This window comes from Eurypyga helias, unplaced genomic scaffold (assembly GCF_000690775.1).
Source record: "Eurypyga helias isolate BGI_N326 unplaced genomic scaffold, ASM69077v1 scaffold10045, whole genome shotgun sequence".
Lineage (NCBI taxonomy): Eukaryota > Metazoa > Chordata > Aves > Eurypygiformes > Eurypygidae > Eurypyga > Eurypyga helias.
Window position 1 is genome coordinate 17,967 of NW_010249495.1, and position 12,216 is coordinate 30,182.

Below are 12,216 nucleotides of genomic sequence, written 5' to 3' on the forward strand. Positions count from 1 at the left end.
TGCCGTGATGCCCGCTGCTTTGCCCGTGTGGAGCCAGCACACAAGTCCCGCATCGTCGAGTACCTCCAGTCCTTCCACGAGATCACCGCCATGGTGAGTCCCCTGGGGACATCCTGCCACCCCCCAGTCCCCTCCTCTCCACCCAGCCCAATCCCTTGCACCTCGTTAATCCTGGCTTCCTGCAGACGGGCGATGGTGTCAACGACGCCCCGGCGCTGAAGAAAGCAGAGATCGGCATCGCCATGGGGTCAGGCACGGCCGTCGCCAAGTCGGCTGCCGAGATGGTGCTCTCCGATGACAACTTCTCCACCATTGTGTCGGCCGTCGAGGAGGGCAGGGCCATTTACAACAATATGAAGCAGTTCATCCGCTACCTCATCTCCTCCAATGTCGGGGAGGTCGTTTGGTGAGAGCCCCCCGGCACCGGGAGCAGCAGTGGGGATGTGTCCCCTGGGGAAGGTGACCCATGGTCCTGTCTGTGTCCCCTGCCCCTGGCAGCGTGCGATGCCCAGGGGTGACTCTGGGTACCAAAGGAGCTGGTTGTCTCATTCCCCAGGGGTAGGGGCTCTTTTCTTATGTGGTTCTGTAAATGCACTGCTCTGTTAATGCATTGCCAATTTAAGCCCATGCCAGTGTCTGATAGATCTGTGCGCAGGCTGGTGTCACCAGGTTGCACAGATGCAGTTTGCATCACGTCCTGCACAGCTCTCCCTACCCCTTGCCCATCCCACCCAGTAAATCAGTGCTGTCCTCAGCATCCTTTGCCCTTGGACATCCTTTGCCCTTGCATTTCAGCAGGGGTGTTTGTGCTGGGAATGGGAACCTGCATGTCTGTAGGGACATCAGTGGTTGGATTTCGTCTGCCAAGTAGATTTTAATAATAACAGGAACAAATTTTAGCTGCAAAATTCAGTCTTGGTCTTCAAGTTCCTGATTTGGGGGCTGCAGGTTCATCTGCAGGACTCTGAATGAATATTCAGTGTGGGGTGTTTGGATCCAGGGTTCCTGCTCACTGTCCTGTTGCCCGACACAGATGCTTTCTCTGGCTGCCCCAGAGCTCATCTAATTAAGCATCTCTGGTTTTTTTCCCTGCAGCATCTTCCTGACAGCCATCCTGGGCTTGCCTGAGGCCCTCATCCCTGTGCAGCTGCTGTGGGTGAACCTGGTGACGGACGGACTGCCAGCCACCGCGCTGGGCTTCAACCCTCCCGACCTGGACATCATGGACAAGCTGCCCCGCAACCCCAAGGAGCCCCTCATTAGCGGCTGGCTCTTCTTCCGCTACCTGGCCATCGGAGGTGAACCCCGTGGGCACTGGTGGGCAGAGGACGAGGACGGGCATGGGAAGCCATGGGGTAAGGGAACCCCTTGCTGGGTGCTGGGGGTAAGGGTGTCTCTCTTGGCTGCAGTGTATGTGGGCCTGGCCACGGTGGGCGCAGCGACCTGGTGGTTCCTGTACGACGCCGAGGGACCTCAGGTCTCCTTCCATCAGCTGGTGAGTCCGGAGGGGAATGGGCCAACGTGTTGAGCAGATGGATTCAGGCATTGGGGTCTTTCCTCTGCCTTTCTTCTGTGGTTGTTGTAGTGTTCCCAAATTCCCAGTGGAGAAGACAATAATTTAAAGTGAAAGCAAATTCTCTCCCTCAGGCTTGCTTCTGCCAGTGACCAGCGTGGTGGGGAAAACTTGATTCAAAGAAGCTGAAAGTAGCTCCTCTGCCTGATCCCACACTGAAAGGGATTGATTTTTGCATTACTGTAGGTCTGAACAAGGTGGTGGGAAAGCGGGTGCCATTGCACCCCAGTGTCACGTGCAATGGAAGATGTCTTTGTGATGGAGACACGTGTGACACCTTGTTAACTGGACGTGAAAAACTCTAAGCCACGATCCAGCCATAACCCCGAAGCCACAGCAGAAGCTGGGTCACTTTAGACAGTTTTATCAGTTGCTCTGAACTGTGGGATATTTAACAGCACCCCTAATAATCATGGTTCACCATGTGCCTCCCAACCAGTCGACCTCTTCCTCCTCTTTCCTGCCTTTCCTACACCGCTGCTTTACATGTATTTACCAGCGGTTTCCTGTGCCGACAGAGGAACTTCATGAGGTGCACTGAGGACAACCCCATCTTTCAAGGAATTGACTGCGAGATCTTCGAGTCCCGATACCCAACCACGATGGCTCTCTCCGTGCTGGTGACAATCGAAATGTGCAATGCTTTGAACAGGTAGGGTGGCCGCAGGATGGCTCTGTATGCTCTGTGCGTGACCTGTATGTGTAGGGTCTCTTTGAGCATCCGTAGGTGGGCTGGGGGCTTCGCTTTGACTCAGCAGAGCCATTCGGGGTGTTCTCATAGGGGACCACTGGGCTCACTGTACATGAACTCCTCCAAGCCGGTGTGTCACTGTTGATAGCAGTGGAGGAAGGACTGGATCTGCATCCGTTGGCAGTTCAGCCCTGTTAACGACCGGTCCTTATCCACGTGTGGCTGGTTGCACTGAGATGAGTGTCCAGATCCAAATTGCAGGAAAGCCTGAAGCTGAACAGTCTGGAAGAGAGGGGCTATAGCGTACAGCCTTGGAGAGGAGCGGGAACACTTGGGGAGCAGGAGGTTACTGGGGTAACGCTGTCTCCTCGCTTTCGCAGTGTCTCTGAGAACCAGTCGCTGCTACGGATGCCTCCATGGCTCAACATCTGGCTGCTGGGGGCCATCATCGTGTCCATGGCTCTGCACTTCCTCATCCTCTACGTCAAGCCCATGCCTGTGAGTGCCCCCTGCCACCTCCACACGCAGTCCAGGGGCTCCTCCTGTGGGCCAGGACATCCCTGGACCAGTCTTTGGGTCTGGAAGCTTCTGTGATGGTTGACCCCAGCATGTGCCCTCAGGACCAGGTCCTGGGACTCAAACCAACATGAGGACTGGGAGACACCCTGCCCCAGTGAGGCTCTACTTAAGTCAGAAGCTCTCCTTGTAAGCAATGCAAAGGGGTATGAATACCTCAGCTCCTTGTGGAGGCATTGCCTCCCTTTGTAGTCCGAGGCTGGTGATGCCTGGGTTGATGCCTAAGGTGAAGCGGGTTGCTGTGCTGGGGAGGTTACATTGTCCTTTGTCCCCAGCCAAGCATATGCACTGTGAGCACGTACAGGCTTATGCCTCCCTTTCCTCATCAGCAGGAGATGTGAAGGACATTGTTTTTGACTGATCTTGGCCAAGAACCTTGGGATCATGACAGACCTTGAAGAAATCCTGTTCTTTGGGCTGTCTGCATCCTCCCTCCTTCTACCTGGGCTGACCCTCTCTCAACCTGTCCCATAAAACAGCCTGACCCTTAAAACAAAAAGAAGAATCCCACCTCCACTGACATGTCCAATCCTTTCCACCTTGCAGATCATCTTCCAGGTGACCCCCCTGAGCTGGCCACAGTGGGTGGTTGTAATGAAAATCTCCCTGCCCGTTATCCTGCTGGACGAAGGACTCAAGTACCTTTCCCGCAACCACCTGGACGGTGAGCATGGTCTGCGCCACGCTGGGTTACGTTTGCTCCGTGGCGCTTTGTTTGGGGTTCGTGGTGGCTTTGTGGAGACCTCGCTCACCTCCTCTGCTCGTGTGGTGTCTGCACCTGCATGTTCCTCCACCTTCACTGTGAAAAAGGGACTTGTTCTCCTACCTCCTTCTTTCCCGGGTGCCACGCCAGGCAGAGCAGTTGGTACTTATATCTGCTTGAAATACTCTCCTAGGAGCTGGAGCACTAGATAAATCTGCCATTTGTGTTTGTCCAGCTCCTCTTGAACCTCTGGGAACTGGATCCCTTCTGTTATAAAGCAGAACAAATAAAATACTGATTTCTCACAGGAATCCTTCCTTTTCCCCTCAATCTTCCACCTCTATGGCCATCCTATTCTTGTGTTTGCTACCTCTGTGTTGAGATCAAAAGAGAGCTGAACACCTTATAAACTCATTTTCATGGGGTTGCCCTTGGCCAGCTCCTCTCAAGATCCAGCCCCTGGCACGCAGGGAGGAGAAGCAGCTCCTGTGACACAGGGGCAGCAGTTCCTGTGCGTGCCTGGGCTGCATGCTGTAAATCACAGCGTGTGTTCAGGCAGCCCTCCAAGGAGATGATATCATCGTTTCTTGCAAAAGACGTTGCTGTGGGTGATATCTCGGTGCTGAGTTGAACCTGCAGGTTTTCTTGGCAGCGGCTGCAGGGCCACAGCTGCTGAGCAGTGCTGTGCCTGCCATGGGGCTGGTCCCTCTCCAGGAAAAACAGATTTTATTCATTTTTTAGGGTGTGCTTGCTCTGACAGTGATAGCAGGGAGAAGAAGGGCAGGAGAGACACTCTCCTTGTCCGGGGAAGATGTAGTGGCTCTGGGAGGCAGATGAACAACTTGAGTGTGAGTACGGGATGTCCTTCCACAGCATCACCATGCTCAAAACCTTTTTCAAACCTTAAGCAGCTGGCATCCTAGCAAACCCCTGCTTGTACCCTCACCCTTTAATAATGGCCCAGGAAAACTGCAAAGCCAGTCTTGCCTTTCAGGGCTGAAGGCAGGTCTGCCCAGCCCTAGCTGGGAGAGATCTGGGGCATTGTTTTGCTTTCTCATGGAGCAGAACCATGCAAAAAGCTGGAAGTACTGGATGGCCAATTATTGCAAGCACGAAACGATCACACACGGGCTGCCCTCCCCCATCAATGTGTCCCAGCGCACTGGGGGTGCTCACATCAGCTTTCATGCAGCGGGCTGATTCATAACCACAGTGATGGCTCGGAGAAGCCTCCACAGAGAAAGGGAGGTGGAGGGGCTCCTGTTTTTACAGACCAGATAGAAATTGTTTCTAGCTTATTTTGATTTAATGATTGCATCTCTCAACAGCCTGATAGGTGCTTTGCATCCCCCGGGTCTGGTTTATCGTATGGTTATAAGCCTGTAGCAACGGTTCTGTGGCGTGGCACTGGGCGGGGGCATGGGAGAGCTGGTGCATTCCTGGCTGTTGTATCCCATGCATGCCCTCAGTCTTCACTTCACCATCTGTGATCTGGGGATGAGTCTGTCTTTCTCCCACACTTTGCATTTCTCTATAAATACTCAGTGTTGTTGGAGGAAGAGCTTTTCTCTGGCTCTGCCAGCGCAGCTCTGAGCACAGCAGGGTTTCTGGCAGATGTATGATCCTTTCAAGTCCCATCATACCATCTCAGAGTGTTTCCTCCTCCCATGCCATGCCTCCAACGTGCCAGGTCCTCCGAGCTGCCCTCATCCCCACGGTCATCATGCTGCTGATGCTCACAGGTCGCTCTGTATCTCATCCAGCAAGGGTTTCCCATGCAGCTATTCAGTCACAGCTACGGGACAAAATCACGCTTAAATCATCACGATTGAGAGAAATAATTGAAATCCTACATCTTCCTAATTCCTCTGGGCTTTGAAAAGCAAACACAAGAAAAAACCCTCAAAAAGCCACTTTTAAGTGTGGTATTGTGATTTTTTTACCAGGCATTCTCAGGACAGTAAGACACACGTGGAGCGGGGAGCACCAGTTGAAAACCTGCAGGACTCCAGAGCAAGGGTTGGCTTTCTTACATGTCTTATCCCTGAACGCTGTATCCCTGTGCTTCCTCCAAAGTCTTGCTCGTGTGTGGTGGGGACCTGCTCGGAACGTGTCTGGGTGAACGTGGCTTGGAAAACCAGCCAATAACGGAGCCCAGGGACCTCATAGAATCATAGAATGGTTTGGGTTGAAAGGGACCTTAAAGGTCATCTAATTCCAACCCCTCTGCCATGGGCAGGGACATACCCAGACAGGATCTCCTTTCCCACACTGGTCTCTGTGTTTTGCTTCAAAATAAGGTCTAAAAACCCCATGAAGCAACCGTTTCCATGGCGGTTTTGGCCAGGGGCAAGGCTTGGTCTCTGTAAGGCAGTGCTTGGGGATGTTCTCGTGTGGGACCTTCTGAGGGATGGCCAGAGGTGTTCAGCTGAGGGATGCAAGTGTATAGCTCTGAGTTCTGCTGATTCAGGTTTTGCATGGAAAATTTTCTCCTTTGATCACTAGATCACTATCTAACTCCTAGATAAGTCGTGTTTCCATTATGCTGGATTTTCCTTGTCCTTGAAGTGGCAGAAAGCTGAAACTCTTCAGTTTTCACCGTGGTCTCAGTGCTTTTACGTTCCTCTCCCCATCACCCTGGTCACTTCTGGCCTCTCATCTTGCATGCTTTGTGTGTGTTGCTGCCTTCATCCATCTCCAGCCCCTCTGAGGTTTCTGCTGTATCCGTTTTGGGAGGCAGTGTGAGTGTGAGACAGCAAGAAGTGCTAGGCTGGCTCGGTGAGACCTGCAGATGTTCTGGTCAGGAATGTGGAGATGTTCTCCAGGGCCCTTTCAGGGGTCCATCACACAGATAGATGCTGGCAGGCTCACAAGGGCTGACCACCCTCAAGGACCTCTTGCCCTAGTATTTTTAATATTTACCATGCTTTATGCATTAAGGGTATTGCTCTTTCTGAGTCCTGTGGCATGCAGGAGGAAGGTTTCCAGGCATCTGTGCCAAGACCTTGCAGAAGTCTCTTTTCTGAGGGGTTCTCAGAAGGTACCAAATCCAGACAGGACACTGAGATAACCCCGGCACTTGTGTCCCTCAGTGTGCTGTCAGCCCGCTGCTGTGGTCACCTCGGTCCCCTCCTGCCTTCCCACACTGTTTCTGGGCCTCCTCATCTTCACCATCTCGGAGAAAACCCATTGCAGGTTTTGGTGTTGCCACCGTGGTGTTGTCACTTGTTTTCAGCACCCTGCCTGGGTGCTTGGGCTGCACCATTCTCACCTGTGCCGTGGCAAAAGCAGGGGCAAGTCAAGAAGTGGGGTGCTTTCTGGAACACCTACATGCCTGCCCCGACAGCAGCAGCATCACTGAAAACTGGAAGTTCTGATGCACAGGAATTGTCTTGGTGTGTTTTGTGGCAGATGAGTATTTATGCCTTTTGTCCTTATGCCTGGTGGGAATGGCAGCCCCTGGGTGATTACGCGGGAGCTGCAAGGTGGTGGCCGTGCTGCCAGGTACTGGTCCCCTCCCCAGCAGACAGCACCTCCCTGCATCCTCCTGCTGCCGCAGCTGATGTGCAGGAGAGATTGCACCCTTGGGTGAGCATCTCTACCACTGAGGGGAGATTTGGCCTCTTATCTGCAAAGCCAAGCTCAGCTTTATGCTGTGACGCCCTCCCGGAGGAGAGCAGCTGGCAGAGGTGGCTGTGCAGTGACAAGTGTGTCACGTTCCCTGCCAGGGTCAGCCGTGGCTCCACATCCCTCTGAGACAGCCCCAAAATCTGCAGGGACCAAAACCTCCATGTCCCATTGTAAAAACCCTGCAGCATGTAGCGAAAAGGAGCTGCTCACCCTTGTCTCCCCCGTGCACCCACACCTGGGGACGAGGACAGCCCCCGAAACTCCCCTGGGAGCACAGAGGCGGCTGCAGCCACCCGCGTTCCCTGCGGAGCAGGCAGGCATCCCTCTCCCCGGTGGCAGAGAGCCGGGAGCGAGCAGCCGTGGCTGCCCTTGTAGGGTAATCTCTGCACGTAGCTACCTTGGCTGGCGCTGGCGCGGGGGGAGGAATGCGTCCCCACCAGCCAAGTCGTTCGCTCGAGCTGTGGGATGCTCTGAAGGAGAGTGGCACCGCACCTTCCAGTGCCGGAATCTCTCCAGATGGGATTTTCCAGCTCTGCTGCCTTGCTTTTTATTTTTATTTCCTCCTCTCTCCTGTTTTTTGAGTGTGCATGTGCACGTGCCATGCTTTAGAAATGGAAGAGCAGAGGGAAGTTCTCAGTCCTGCTGCCCAGTGTTGCAAAGGGATGGGAGGAGGAATTCCCGTTCAGTTTTCTCCTGGGGTCTGGGGTCTTGGCTGAAGCTCAGGGTGCCCTGGTGCGATGGGGGAGACATGTGGTTTTTGGAGCTCTGAGGGCTACAGTGTTTCCCTTGATGGAATCAGCCATCCGGGGTTGCGGTTGGAGGCTGCATCCCTCCAGCATCACCTTTTACGGGAACCTGTTAAGAGGAAAGTCAAAAGCAGTAAGGAAAAACCTCCCCTAAAGCCTTGGCTGTGCTGGTGGGAGCAGGTTTCGTGGGAGATGAGCTCCTGTTGTTCAGTTGCAGGTTTGCAAGAGCTGAAGGGCTGTGACAGCCCTGAGAAACTTGGTGGAAGGCAGGATCCCGATGGGATAGGTTGGATCTCAACCACCCATCATTCCTGCAAACAGGTCCCTGCAGGGGACCTACTCGGGTCACCGGTGTGTGGCATGTCGGGACCTAAACCCCATTAAAGCAAAGTGGGTGCGGGACCTTCGGGTGACTGTGGTGCTCACAGAAACACCCGACTCGCTCTGTGCTGGGGGGTTACTTAGAGCCCCCAGAGTAACATCTTGGAGAGCATCTGCCATGGTTAAACTCTGTCTGTTGGCGCTGGAGCTGTGTCCCCTTCCTGTCCCTGCCCACCCCGTGCAGCTGTCCCCGTTTGCACAACCGCAGGGTGAAGCATTTACTTAAGGGAAGTGCTGTGGCTGGCAAATAACCACCGGTGTGTCACCCGGCAGGGACTGTTCCGCTGCTGGAGGTGCTGAAGAGACACCCCTGCGACTCACAGGAGATGAGTTTTGATTGTTGCAATGAGATTTCCTGCAGCGTGGTCGCCTGCATCCCTACTTTGCTCTGAATCCTGCAGTGCAGAGGTCATCCAGAGGGATGCTGCCACTGCAGCAGTCAGTTTTATCTCGGGATACAAACGCTGGGCTCTCCAGCCAGCACTGGAAAGAAATTTTGGCAGAAGTTGCGAAAAAGGGGGTTTTTTCCTCCCTCTCTTTTTTTTTTTTTTTTTTTTTTCTCCTTGTTATTTATTAATTCCTCTGGAAGCTTGTTGGCAGTGGGCACTGAGCCTCGCTGGTAACCCCAGGCAGGACCCCTATTTATCAAGAGCACAGTACCAGCAGTCCTCTGGGAGATGTGTTTAGTGATATGTGCAGTGATGAAAGATAGAGAAATAGGGTCAAAAGATTGATGATAAGTGATTTTTCTAACTCCTCTCAGAAAGTGCTGCCTTGTTGGTTGGGGTTTTTTTCCTAAAAAAAGCTATTCCGGGCAGACAGTGCTGGCAGCGGGGTCTCGCTCACCCCCAGCTGAAGAGCAGGTTCTGCCTTGGGGGACCTGACCCCTTGAAAATGGGGGATCTAGTTGGTGCAAGCCAAGCGCTGGCAGGGATTTCAAGGCTGCTCACACTGAGTTCAAGCTGAACACTGTCATTTTCCTTTGGGTCACATGTTGCCTGTTACCATCCGTGAGGAGAAAGGATGAGGGCAGCCCCTGGGCTGGGATAGTGGCGCTTACAAATCTGGGGCTTGCTCCCATGTTTGGAGCAACAATGAGGTATCCCTGCCTGCTCGCCTTCCCGCTGTTCCTGCTTGTGTGGCTCCAACTCATCCCTTTTCCTACTTTCCTGCAGGCTGAGCCTGCCGAGTCCTTCCTCACCTGGGGACTGGCATCCTCCTCCTCGTGCAGTCTGAGCTGCCATGGCTGCAGTTGGGATAGATCTGTACAGATGGGATCCCCCTTCTGGGATCAAGCCAGGAGCAACCTCTCTTCATAGCAAAGATCAGGAGCTGGTTTGCTTCTGAACCCTCATCAATGCTTTTTCTTCTCTTTTTTTCCCTTTGTTTCAGGAGAAGAGGGCAAGAAATGAATGACACGAAGGAAACGCTCCTAACTAAAGGATCCCTAAGCTGTAACTCAGACTGAAGTCTTGCATGCGTGACCATCGCTAGAAACCAGCAGGACATGCATGTGTCCGACTATCAGACAAATGCGGGTGAATCGTCGAAAAGAAAAATACTGATTTTGTTTTGTTTCGTAGCTTTCTTTTTCCTGTACATAAGAGTGCAATTACTGGACAGCTGGTGTAGGGTTTGGGGATGGAGGTGTGTGGACCTGGGTCATCAGAACGCAGTTCCTGGAGGATATGTTCCTGCAAAATTTGAGACCCTCTTTCCAATTTTTACCCTGATGGGGTGAGCTCAGGCAAGGTGTCCTTCACAGGAGATCGGGGGGGGAAGTTGGGATTTTAGGCAATATGCTGAGCGTCCCCCAGCCGGGCGGGATGCGAGAGGGCAGCTTGTGTGGTCAGGGAGTGCTTGGCAGTGGGCGAGGGCAGGGGAGGGTAGCAAGGGGGCTGCGGGTTGGGGTTGCCGACCCTCTATGTTGTCCATGTTGTTGGTGGGTATCTCGCTCTGCTCTGGTAGCCGCCGTGCCTGCCGGCTGCAGCAGCTGAAAACGGCTTCATGGTGTGATCACGGTGATGTGGATCTCGCGGGCGTGTGGCGAAGTGTCGAGCTTAGATGTGCGCAGTGGTAGGTGAAGTTGTCCCTATTTATCACACTGCCCTTTTGATCCCCATGTTGTGGAAAGCCCTGCACCTTCTCAGGCTCATCTGACACCAAAGCGCAACGTAGTCTTGTCTGTTCTCCGTCCGACGTCTGGTTAGATCCCGTCTGCCCTATGTAAGCCATGGCTGTTTTCCTCGTAGGGACAACCGTTTAGCATGGGGATGACTGACTCTGCATTCCTCATGCCTACTGCTCCCTCCTGGTCACACTTTCTGTACTCGGTTGGTTTTTAACTATTTCCCTAGCAGGAGTAGAGGTTAAGTCCTTAGGAGCACGTCCATGTGCTTGGAGGACGTTGCTGTCTTGCACAGGGCATCCTTGACGCCAGTGATCCGCCTTTGAGACGGGAATGAATGTATGCTTGTACATAACGTAGTCCTCCCCCGTGAGCGGTGTTTGTCGTGGCATCCCTTTTTATAAGGCACCAACTTTATTGTATCCTCTTAGGATTTTTCTGCAGCAGGAGTGACACGCTGCAGCGAGAGTGTGTGGATCAGGAGTGGATTTTGGTATCCACCAGCCTGATCTTTCTCCACTGAGCTGCCTCAGCTGAGGAGCTGATAGTGGGTGGTTTCTTCTCCAGCTCTCCAAATCCTCACTCCTCTTTTCCTCACATTCCCTATCACCCTGATGATATTTAGTTAGCCAGACCGTATATCTTTTTAATTTATCGTAAATCCCATCAACAGCACCAGAGCCAGGTTTTGGATAACATTTTGCTCCTTTGCTGTTGGAGTTTTTCTTTTTGCCTCTTAAAAGCTTCCAGTGCTTTTCCATTCCTCTTTCACCTGGGCGAGAGCTACTCTTCCTCTGTACAGTAGGTGCCAAACATCATCCTTCCTTTCTTTTCTCCATCACCAGCATTGAAGATGAGCAGAGCCCCCAGACCAATGGGAATGTACAGACTTGTTATACTACTGAGCTGATTTAATTGTACAGAAAACCTTGCATGAAATGTTGTTACTGTATTTAATATATAATGTATTCAAGGAATTTTAATATGGAGCTCTTTAAAAAGATCTTTATAGATACTCTGTGGTTAGAAGATTGTTGCTGGGTTTTTTTAATATTATTATACTTTGTCTTGAAGAGGTTTTATTTTTCAAATGTGTTATGTCTAATTGATTTAGTTGGTGATCCCATGGGGCAACTAATTCCTCTGTAAAGATTTTCACTGTGGTTGAGAGTCACCCTGGCACAGAGGACCAGGGCATGGCCCAGGTACTGATTAAGCCTTGAAAATAAGGCTTCAGTAAGGCAAACGCCATAGGCGTGTGATTTGCCCTTTCCTGAAAGGGTGGGTTTCACCTTGGTTTAGTGCAGATCATCTCCAGCTCGCTGTGCAGGGGAAGAACCAGAAAAATCCAGTACCAGCTCGGTGACTTAGAGGAAATTGCTTCTGTGTTTTCCTGAGGCTGAAAACCAGTTTGAGAGAGGCTGAACCAAATTCAGAGCATCCCAGACCTGTTCATAGTGTCTAGTGGGGCTTCCAGCTGCCCAATGGCATCTCCTTGGGACATGGTGGCCTTGGTCCCTTATGCCTACAGGGACCTGCTTGGTCCATCTGCTCCGTATTGCACTGCCTGAGTTCCACTGGTTTCCCTAGGCTGAAGGTCTGGTGGAGAATTTTTAATTTTACCCTAATATGTATGTGTGTGGAGGAGTTTCTTGTGTAAAGGTCCCGTTAATGGGTACTGAGTCATGGATGGGAGTCTCCAGTAAGGAGATGTAAAAGTTAAAAATCAAAGAAGACCTCTGTTTCAGAGCAGAGGTGAAATAATGAAGTTTTAACTTGCTATTAAAT

General features: G+C 52.3%; 1 protein-coding gene across 1 annotated transcript in view; it reads left to right on the plus strand.

The window, feature by feature from the left end:
* Positions 1-9,768, plus strand: part of LOC104509438 (sarcoplasmic/endoplasmic reticulum calcium ATPase 3) — a gene marked incomplete at its 5' end in the record, with an annotated part of 24,917 nt that extends 15,149 nt beyond the window's left edge. Inside the window, 9 exons of the mRNA XM_010151379.1 lie at positions 2-93; positions 186-406; positions 1,096-1,298; positions 1,410-1,495; positions 2,092-2,225; positions 2,645-2,762; positions 3,387-3,504; positions 5,490-5,562; positions 9,693-9,768. Coding sequence (XP_010149681.1) covers positions 2-93; positions 186-406; positions 1,096-1,298; positions 1,410-1,495; positions 2,092-2,225; positions 2,645-2,762; positions 3,387-3,504; positions 5,490-5,562; positions 9,693-9,768 — 1,121 coding nt within the window. The remainder of the gene's footprint in view (position 1; positions 94-185; positions 407-1,095; positions 1,299-1,409; positions 1,496-2,091; positions 2,226-2,644; positions 2,763-3,386; positions 3,505-5,489; positions 5,563-9,692) is intronic.
* Positions 9,769-12,216: the final 2,448 nt, after the last annotated feature.